The 11,471-nt window shown below is 35.7% G+C and overlaps 1 protein-coding gene across 1 annotated transcript in view; it reads left to right on the forward strand.

Annotated features, from left to right (window-relative positions):
* The first annotated feature begins 1,935 nt into the window (after positions 1-1,935).
* LOC108732234 (putative serine protease K12H4.7) overlaps positions 1,936-11,471 on the forward strand; it is an 11,367-nt gene continuing 1,831 nt past the window's right edge. Inside the window, exons 1-9 of the mRNA XM_025973869.1 lie at positions 1,936-2,129; positions 2,202-2,336; positions 3,158-3,339; positions 5,878-5,989; positions 6,145-6,268; positions 7,820-7,955; positions 8,211-8,467; positions 9,353-9,485; positions 10,641-10,810. Of these exons, the coding sequence (XP_025829654.1) occupies positions 2,079-2,129; positions 2,202-2,336; positions 3,158-3,339; positions 5,878-5,989; positions 6,145-6,268; positions 7,820-7,955; positions 8,211-8,467; positions 9,353-9,485; positions 10,641-10,810 (1,300 nt within the window). The 5' untranslated portion in view covers positions 1,936-2,078. The remainder of the gene's footprint in view (positions 2,130-2,201; positions 2,337-3,157; positions 3,340-5,877; positions 5,990-6,144; positions 6,269-7,819; positions 7,956-8,210; positions 8,468-9,352; positions 9,486-10,640; positions 10,811-11,471) is intronic.

Below are 11,471 nucleotides of genomic sequence, written 5' to 3' on the forward strand. Positions count from 1 at the left end.
ACGATTTTCCTGCTTTTCCATTTTTACGAAAACCACAGAGGCGTCTTGTTCAGCGTGCTGTCAAACCTACACTAGCAAGGAGATCGGGCTGAAACTATAGCTACAAGCTATCCAAGGATGGTACTATAGAATGTCACCTCAAGGTAGGCCTAGTGGCGTCATCTCTTGGTTAGGCCGGAAACTTATCAATCCACCCTCGTACATACAACAAGAAAACCAACCGAATATTTTTTTTTAATTTAATTTTGTACAACTGATCCCTGCTTTTAAATATTTCATCTACGCTCCTGATAGGGTTACTGAAGAAAGAAGATTGTAATTGCTATACCTAGAACTTCCTACCTTTGCCATTGCTCATCCATGCCATTTTAAAATTTCCGCCAGCTTCGAGCATCAAACCTTTACCTACTTGCACATGAATACATGTAGTATGACATAGACGCTTCACAGTGATAATGTTTGATACTATTTATTTATTACTGTCTGTTATTTAATGATTGCTCTGTACACTGTATCTCGTTACTTCTTGGCGTTTTTAAAGTGAAGCTTTTATTAAATAGCCTCAAATTTTTTCGTCCATCTCTTGTATGTCGCATTATAGCCGGCCGCGGAGTAGGAGTGAAACTGAAAGGCGCTCGGCAGAGCAGCCAAGGCCAAAATGGTACCGCCCATGACTCGCATGAGCTAACCGTGTAGTATTTATATTCTCACTCATTCGTGCAAGTGCATGACAATTACATTTATAGACTGTGAAACTCAAAGCGAAGATGAAGTTATTGATAGAATAACTAAAGTTCGAAATGATTTAATGATCTGAATAAATGTTGTTCTTAGTTTTTAACATGCGTCTATCATCTGGATTATTGTATTTATTATGTATTCCGTACTCTCATACGTAGATTGAAATTAAATTTGATAGTTGGATATCTAGTCTACTATTGATTTCCCATTATCCTTCTGATTTTCCAAGCAATAAGATAAGATTAAGAACGCGATTTTAATTTTAATACCTTAAATCGAATAATTTTCCGAAAATTTACAGTTAAATGCCTACAATTCGAAAAGTTTCGCTTGCATCGTGGTTTCATAAAACCGCACAATTGTTTTTTTGTTAAATTTAGTTTATGTGACTTTACTGCTCCAGTTAATGTGACGTATTCAGAGCCTTTCGAGAACAGTTGCAGTTTCTGTCTCCGAATATTTTCTACCTATGGAGGCTTGATGTTGTATAAAGCATCATGTAAAAAATCGGTTGTCTGTAAAGTCGGTTTACTGACGATAGTTGAACGTGACAACGTCATAAGAAAATACTGATGGAATGGTTTCATTTTTCAAAAGAAAATTTTAATTTTATTTGTTTGATAGATATTTTGTATGGATATAGAGAAGGAGGTAAATGGAAATGTATTATTGTATAGCAGCTGTCCACGCGGACGCATCGCTCACTCAAGTAGGAGAGAGACAGATGTCGAACGCTGCCGAACGCGGAGGCCGATTGTGCCTCTTTGTCGCTCGTTCCGCGCTCTCGCTTGCACTTCAAGCCTTAAATGGAACGCCTCAGAGCGAGGTAACGCCGCATGAGTCATGTTTTTTCGTGCGTGCAGCCGNAGATGGTAATATTCAGAGAGTCTCAAAATGTTTTCTACCTATGGACTGACCGGTGTAAACTGAGGTTTAATGTTGTATAATGTTTCATGTAAAAAAAATAATACCTAGTCTGGTTATCGATATAACCTTGTCTATAACTTGTAAATAATGTAAATCACTAATTATTATTACATTTCTTACTTTAAATAAATTAATTGATTGTTGTAATTCACTATCAATTTGTTATCAATATCGCTGATATGTATTATCATATTTATGGTATAGATGCGAAACTTCAAAGATACCAAAAGTAATCCCTGAAATAATTACCCCCACCACTCGTTATTAGAAACATAATCGTCAAATTGTCTATCGATGTATCTACTACAATTTATTAATAAATAATTAATCTTATTGGTAATTTTAGTTCACATTCCATTTCGTTTGCACTTTTCATCACCTATTCAAAAGTGTTCACAACTTTTACTGAGATGGCGACTTTACCTATTCTATTTCTAATATTGTGTGTTTTTGCTTCGGAGGTAAATAATAAATAAAGTAAACTTAATTCTCATATAACGTATCTAAATAAAAATTAAATTTAACATTATTAGGCAAAAATATTCCGTAACTTGCATGCACCACCCCCAATAGATGTTCCCGTCGGCAGAGCTACTGTTCCCGTGTGGGCTAACATAACCCAAAGGGTTGATCATTTCAATCCTGTGGATAAAAGAACATGGAAAATGGTAAGTGCAAAAATAGTTTCAAATTGAATATTCCGTTTATTTTTTAATTATATTCAACATAACAAGCTGAATGGTGTCGTGGGATACCTGGTAGAATAGGAACGAGGTCTCTAATTATTTTTGACAAATATTCGTCGAAGGGTTCGCGGAATGGGGGTAAGAAGTAGAAATAAAAGTACGAATTTATTTTTCCTTTTCAATATATTTATCTACTACCCTTACACATTTTTCCCATCTGTCAACTAACTTACGTATAGGTACCTTCGAAAAAAACTGTTTTGTATTTGTCTGAAAAATACGCTGAAACTGCATCCTTCACGTCGTCATTGCTTAAAAATTTCTTCTCACGTAAACTTTTTTCAAGTTTGGGAATAGATAATAATCGCTGGGAGATAGGCCAGGACTGTAGGGTGGGTGTGCAAAAATTTTAAAGCGCACCTTCTGCAAGGCAGCCATCGCAACACGGCTGTTGTGAACAGGCGCGTTGTCGTGCAGAAGGAGGACACCTTTGGTGAATCTTCCTTTTCTTTTCTTTTTTTTACTGCTTCCTTTAACCGCTGTAGGATTAAAGCATTGTATTCACCGGTTATAGAGACACCTTTATCCTTATAATCGATCAGCAGGATGCTTTCTGTTTTTCGTCTAAACTTAACCACACCTCTTCATCCTTTTAGGAATAAAATTTAAAACAATCTCTCCTCCTAAAGTAGCTACCTAGTCAACGAATAGGTACCTATATTCGATTTATATGAATGAAAATTCAACGAAAATATTTTTAATAGTTCAAGAACTGAATATTAGTTCAATTTCTTTTTCCGTAGAGATATTTATATAACGACGAGTGCTTTGTGAGTGGTGGTCCAATATTCATATATCTTGGGGGTGAATGGACCATAACAACGGGAAACCTTATGACCGGGCCAATATACGACATTGCATGTGAAAATGGCGGATATATGTTTTATACTGAACACAGATATTATGGTGAAAGTCAGCCGACTAGGTATGTTGCGTGGTTGCTTATAAAAACTAAATACACTATAATGCTCCTGATTGTTGAGGCACTTAATTTATGAAATTTTAAATACCTAATGAAATTAAAAAAAACGGTCCATTTGTATATATTTTGTGATTATTTAAATGGATCCTTGCGCATCAGGAATGCAACATTCTGACTGTTTTCTTTAGAAAATGACTTCATGTTCAAATAATGTTGTAGGTAAGAGTGAAGGTCACGTATAAATTCTCCAATTAATTTCCCCCTTGAATGCATATAACTTTAATAATGACAATCACTAAAGATATTCCATATTTCTTTTTTGCAATGATCGCTGGAACTCATGTGTTTGCCATTCGGGAATTAAGGATAACGAGAACCACATTCCTGTAACTTTTTAAGTATTGTCTTAATAGCGTAATCTAAAAAATAGAGTATTTTCACCCTCTGTGTCTACCCGTTCTTTGTCGCAATTCTCCCTGTTTCCGTAAAATTTGTCTAAATTCCCGATGACGCTGAAATCCCTTGACCAGCTCTCCTATTACTTAGAAAAATGTTTCATAATGAATTTACCATTGCAAGTTCCAAACTGATATTTAAATTATACTCTGTTTACAAAAACCGATGGTGTGCTTTTAGCAGTAGGTAAAACTGAAGGTACACTATAGTAGTTGAACCATGAAGGGGCTCTTGTATTCACGTCTGCTCCCTTGGTGGCTTCGAACCCTTTAAACGAACCGTCGAGCCGGTCTGTCGCACAAACAAAAGACACCTTGTCATAAACAATGCCGATTCTAATGCATCTCTTTTGTCGGCAGATACCAGCGACCGAAAAGCTAATTAGATTGTATTTGGTCTCATCGTCAGTTTGAACATTAGTTGCGGTCTTGTCTCCGTTTTACGTGTTTACGGTTTCAGTTCAGCCGGACGCATTTACTGGTTTGTGATGAACGAAAAAGTATTGTTTTTGAGACATTTTTATCAATGCTTACTTAAAAGCGTCTAATTGTAAGACGGTTTCACTCACTAATCCATGCTTATCTATTACTAGATTTTACCCACGGCTTCACGTGTGTTGATGTCCTAAATACGTGTTAAAGTTCATCGACGCCCACATAAAACTAATTTTTCTATCCCTTGGGAACAGCATTTTTTCTTCTGGATAAAAGCTATGCTATGTCCTTTTCTGTAACCCCTGACAATGTTTTAGACCAGTGTGAAACAAATCGTTTAAAAAAGAATGTTACTTTATCCGTATGTGTTTTCTCAGGAGGTTCTTTTTGTTATGTTAATATCATCATCATAAGAGGTCGTCAGTCCTAAGACTGGTTGGACACGTACCTCCACTCTGTCCTGCGTTAATCTTCGCATTTCGCATTTCCCTAAAGCTAGAGCAACCCATATATCCTTTGCCCACATCATTTGCGAACAGTAATCTAATCTAGGTCTACCTCTACCCCTCCTAACTTCCGTTTCTGCCTCTAATATATTTCAGACTAGACCTTCGTGCCTGAGAAAGTGTCCTACTAACCTAACTCGCCTATTTCTTTTTGACTTCCATAGAGTCCTCTGTTTTCCTATTCTTTCTAATACCTCTTCATTTCTTACCTTCTCCATCTACGGTATCCTCATCATTTGCCTGTAACACCACATTTCAAACGCTTCTAACCTTTTCTTTTCCGGCGCGCCCACCGTCCATGTTTCGCACCCGTACAAAGCCGTGCTCCAAACATACACCTTTAACAACCTTTTTCAAAGGCGCCTCGGCCCTTCGCTATCCTCTGCTTTATATCCCTACTACTCCTTCCATCTGACTTCCTAGATACCTGAAATCGGCCACTTCTTCTAATTATTCGTCTCCTATCTTTATATTCGCCCTTTTCCCTACTTTTCCTTGCCTTGCATACCAATAGTTTTGTTTTACTTTTATTTATTTTCATACAGTAGTTTTGTCAACACCGCTTACATTCTATTTAAAGCCATCTCTAAGTCCTCCTCGCTAGATGCTTATACGGCTATATCATCTGCAAATCTAAACTTACTATTCTTTTGCCCATGTATATCTATCCCTTCAGTTGTACTGTCTTTAATTATGTCGATCGCGTCTTGAGTGTGCATCCCTGTCTGACTCCCTTCCTTCTTGTCTTTAATTGTACACTGCACAATACTTATGTATTAAACATCTGTGCTGTTGATTTTTGAAACAAGATATGATATTTGAAATTTTGAAATTGTTCTGTTTTCTTTGTAGACTTGCTCTCAGATTAATCCCTAAACGTTAGACTTTCTAATAAACAAAAGTATATCCACAAATTAGAAATTCGGTTGTAGCTCCTATATCTATGCATAGAGATTGTCAATTAGTTGAATTCAACATAGGATAATTCTTCAATGCATAAATGATTCAATGATTTAAAACGTTTAAAGTGCATCTACCTTATAGAAATTACCACTAATCGTAAGAATAACATTGAAAGGAGCAAATAATGAATAGAGTGATAAGTAAACGAGACAAGGTATACTTAAGTGGAATTCCTTTTACAGTGATTGGAGTTCTGAAAATCTAAAGTACCTTTCGGCCGATCAAGCTCTGGCTGACATTGCTTACTTTATCAAATACCAAAAAGAAAACGTTCAAGCCTTACAAAATAGTTCAGTGAGTAACTCTAATTAGAATTCTACGTCAACATTTTCATGATATCTCATTTAGCTTCGTTAAATTTCTATTAAAACTGGTGTAGCAAAATAAGCCACAATAACTTACTAGCTACTACTTAAAAATGCAATTTTATTAATTTGTGGTTACTCTAGGTAGTAGCAATTGGAGGCTCTTACTCTGCAACTCTTGCGACATGGCTTCGTATTAAATATCCTCATTTTGTTGACATTGCATATGCCTCCAGTGCTCCACTTAATGCTAAAGAAGATTTCTATGGTAAGTCCAATTATTTGATATTATAAATATGTAGAAATGAGTCGTTGATAAGAATGCCGCATTCATAAATAAAGTACTTATTATAAGTTTCTTATTGCACTTCTTGGTGCAGTGAATTGACTAAATATGATAGCATTCCAAACTGTACCTAACGTTGACGAATCGTTTTACGTCAATACGAATTGTGCAAGCATGTTATTTGACGAGAAGAGGTGAGAAAGTAGAAAGGAAAGGAGTCGTCTATGAGAATGCCATTCATAAATAACGTATTGCACTTCTTGGTGCTGATCTAAAACCAAGTACATTTGGATGTATCATTCCCGCTACCTACTAATGCTTACTCCAGAATACAGCAGACTAATCTCAGTGTTCTGAGAGAAAACTATAGCAAACGGTTCACTGTGGTTGGAGTCAGTGTTTGAGAGGAAACTGTAACAAACGGTTGATTGTGATTGGAATCAGGGTTTCATGAATCGCTTTCATAAATAAAAAAAAAACATAAAAGTGATTGTTTCTTTTTTCATTGGTTAAGACTCAATGTTACATGTTTAGGAAAAAATGTTTAGGTTTACAACGTTTATTTTTGCGTTACTTTTTACAACTTGGTAACCTAACGTAAAGGCGATAACTACTTGCATATGTACGTAGCACTTAAGAAAACAACAATTCTATTTAAAGCCGAAAAGATATTTGTTATTACAATGGTTTTAAACTTATGATTTTGGTTCGCTATAAATTCAGCTTCTATGAAATGTGTTAAATACTCTGAAAAGTGTTGCTTATCACGGAGTCCCTCGCGAAAGTACTCGCATGAAATTTAGCTGAGTACGTTTCAGAAAATACTACAAACGGCACAGTGAACGCCATCTGTAGCACGATGCTACATTTTAGGATTACGTATTTTTCAACAAGGTCCACTTGTGTGGATATCTACTTGATGAAAACGAATCCTGGCGTAGTCAACCTCAACGTGATAGGCACGTTAGCTTAATCGAATAAAATAATCCACACAAGTGGACCTTGAAAAATACGTAATCCTAAAATGTAGCATCGTGCTACAGATGGCGTTCACTGTGCCGTTTGTAGTATTTTCTGAAACGCACTGTTAAGACAGCAGGTAAAAGTTGGTCTGTGTTCTGTCGGAGCTGCCTGCGACGCGCTGATGAGATCCAGAAAGATCGAATCGCGATCCGTGTCTGGCAGTTTCGACAGAATACAGACCACTTCGAATTATTTTATTAGCTGGGTACTTCTATCGTAAACGGAAAATGTCTACCAAGTACTTCTCTTCTGACATATTCTATTGCTACAAATTTTGGCTAATGTATAAAACATCAACATAATCATAGTTTTTGTTAGTCCATGTAGCATCTAGCTACCTTGTAGCTAAGCACTCGCCTTTTTTAAAATACTGTTGAAGTAAAATATGAATCGTAAAGTTAAATAAACAATAATGTTAATGAACGTTATTTTAATTTTGTTTTTAATAACAATTTTACTGCTACAATTTTAACTGAAAATATTTATAAGTAATGGACCATATCGCTTTAGAATACCACGAAGTCGTCAATGACAATCTGGTTCTTGCTTCATCAACGTGTCCTACAGTTATTAGATCAGCAATTTCTGAAATTGAGACCATGCTTGAATCCGAAGAAGGTATTGCCACAGTGTCTGCATTATTTCGGTACGTAGCTACAGTACCTTATGTTTTTTGTGTATTTACTAGTCGACTATGCATCTCTAATGGCCTAATCTAAACATCTGTATTCGACGATTAGAACTCAATTATTTACCATTCATATAAAATGTTTCTACATTCAAAACTTAATCTTAATATAAAAGATATTGTAGTGGGCAAACAATGAAACAATGAAACTTTAAAACGATTTATCTACCTAATCAATTTATTTGATTTAATTTAATTGTTCTTTTACTTCAGAACATGCCAACCCATAAACAATACGCAACCCTCCCGTGCTTTCTTTTTCAACGCAATAGCAGAGGCATTTGCATCATTAGTACAGTATTCAAGACCTGGTGACATCGAAAGTGCATGTTTCCTAATCGAAAATACAACAGGTTCTAATCCAGAAAAGTTGGCTTCCTATGTCAACACACAGTATACTGGTGAATGCATGGGATTATATAATGAATTCTTAGATGTATACACATCTCCTAACATAACTGCAGATGAATGTAAGTACAGTAAATAGGTACTGTGTTTACGGTTTCGAAACAAACCTACTGGAATATCATTGACTAGGTCTCCCACGATATTAGATTTTAGTTGTGGTTAAACGTCTGATGGCATTTATACATATAAACTATGTCTGATAAGTATTTCGGAAAAATTAAGGTAGAAGAAGGTAAATAAAAAAGAAATAGTGTACTATCTCTTGTGAAGGTCACGAGTAGGTATGAGTGTTTCGTTCTTAGACGCAAAGGCAATAAGATAACGCGCCTGCTAAACCAGCAACTGTTCAATCGTTGATGGCTCGTTAACCGTGATACTTTTCGTGCACATTTATTATTGTGGCATGGTCACAAAATGTACAGGTCGGACGAAGGAAGCTGACAAGTGGTCGCGCAGGTACTTACCCATTTATGACCTATCTGGGCAAGTCACTTTGAACCAATATACAAATAAGCTCTTAGTAGGCGTAAATTATAATATTAATACAGATGGGAGAGTAGCGTACTAGAAAATAATGTAGAAACATAACTTACCAAAAAGAAAAAATTAACCTATTGCTTTTGTTTTATAGTTAGTTTTCACATTCACTGTCATCATGGGTATCTCTATCACTGTTACAAACATCAACAATTAGTTCTTCTGTTTGTATGTCTTTTACTTGCTCACTGATCCCTATTTTTAAATATTTAATCGACACCCCTGATAGGGATACTGAAGAAAGAGAGAGAAATTTTAAAGTTTCTGCCAGCTTCCAGCGTCAGGCCTGTACTCTATTATGTCTCCAGATGTTACCTTTCAAATATTTCGGGATACTGATCAGATATAGTAGATAAATATATATAATATATATTAGGCATACATATGTACAAGACAATAACTTTTTACAGTGCGCCAATGGCACTATCAAACTTGCACAGAATATGGCTGGTTTCAAACTTCAACATCCAATAACCAACCTTTGGGTAATACATTTCCTTTAGAAATGTTTAATCAAATCTGCAAAGATATATTCGGATTAGAGTAAGTACGAGTATAAACGAAATAAATAATTAGAAGTACATTAAGATAAAAAAACTCGGATAGATTTACGGTTTATCGAAATAGTTCTATGAATATATACTTCACATTTATCAAACATCTTCAGGAAAACGTTAACGTACAATTCAAAGATTTTATTTTACAATTGGTCATTGTTTAATAGTTCCGGGTACGTAGGTACATACAATTCCTAGGAAATGTATACAATTCCGAAGCTGTTTAGGAAATGTATCAAATACTGTTTCAAACATTTTTTAGTACACACATATCCTGGGAAATGTATACATTTCCTAAAGTAAATTATTTCACACATTTTCGGGTGATTTTAGGAATTGTATACATTTTCTAGGACGGATTCATACATTTCCGGAAAGATATAAGCCACACGTTGCCAAGTGTGCAAGCGACATTAGGGCATGCGCTTTACATTAGATATCCCTTTTTTGTGGTGTCTCCTCCTATCTATAGTCTCCATTGGTTTACACTAAATGTACCTTTTTTACCACAGACAAAGAAAATACCACAAATGCCGCGGTAAACGCCATCTGTAGTACAATGCTACATTTTAGGATTACGTATGCCCCAACAAGGTCCATTTAAAAATATGGATATCTACTTGCTGAATCGAATCCCGGCGTAGCAAACCTCAACGTGATAGGCACTTTACCATAATCGAATAAAATAATTCGAAGTGGTCTGTATTCTGTCGAAACTGCCAGACGCGGATCCCGATTTCGATCTTTTGGATCTCATCAGCGCGTCGCAGACAGCTCCGACAGAACAGAGACCAACTTTACCTGCTGTCTTAGCCATAGACAAAGTTTTTCACTCATCTCCAATTACCACAACTAAATTTTTGAGAAAGGAACACGCGTTTCGCTTCTATAAATGTGGGTAGTATCCCGGGGCAGACAGAGAAGGTAAAACATTTGTTTTTCAAAAATTTAGTAAGGGTAATTTGGGGTGAATCTGCTAATTTATTTACTTACCATATTTTCCTTTTTTACTATTCACTGCACTGTCAAAAAATCTAATATTTTTCTTATCAATGTAGCTACTACTTGGAACTAAATTAAATTTTCAAAAAACAAAAAAAAATTCACACAAAATTGTAATATACTACTCTATCTAATTTAGATATGATGAAGAAGTATTAAGTGTTGGTGTGGAAAGAACAAATGCTTTCAATGGAGCTGATACTCCAGAAATATCTCGACTCATTTCAGTACATGGTAGCGTTGATCCTTGGCATGCGGTGGGATTATTGAGAGATCTTCATTCTACGGCACTTACATTTGTGGTTCAAGGTAGATCAATAATGTCACAATCGTTAAGCTCTTTACATGTAATACTGCGTTTCCGTTTTTTCAATCGTATTAACGGTATGTTCATTACAATTCATTATCCTTCATTTCAATCCAAATCATGCTTTCTTTAATGGGTTGTGTTGTAGTTATTTTGAAATATGTTTATTACTTTATCGAAATTTTTAAATATTTGTGGCTTTATGATTTCATCTCTAGAAATACAATAGCTAGCCCATAAAGATGCATAATAGACTGCGCATTCTTTATCTAGCTATAAAGTAAGTACAGGCAGACACGTGTGAGAAAGACGAAGCAATCGTACTGCCAGTAGTTGCCTTTCTTCTAGATTTTGTTTGGTCTAACAGGTCAATTGAAAAGTCCCCGGCCTAAAATAGTAAAACACATTTTTTTTGCAAAATTCGTTTTTTTTATTCAACATAATTCCCTTCAAGGGTGGTACACTGATTATAGCGATCCTCCAACTTTTCGATACCATTTTTGTAGTACGATTTATCCTTTGCTTCAAAATATGCCTCAGTTTCGGCGATCACCTCTTCATTCGACGAAAATTTTTTCCCAACGAGCATTCTCTTGAGATCTGAGAACAGGAAGTAGTCGCTGGGGGCCAGATCTGGAGAATACGGTGGATGCGGAAGCAATT

Source organism: Agrilus planipennis, unplaced genomic scaffold, assembly GCF_000699045.2.
Source record: "Agrilus planipennis isolate EAB-ADULT unplaced genomic scaffold, Apla_2.0 scaffold30, whole genome shotgun sequence".
In the NCBI taxonomy this organism is placed as follows: domain Eukaryota; kingdom Metazoa; phylum Arthropoda; class Insecta; order Coleoptera; family Buprestidae; genus Agrilus; species Agrilus planipennis.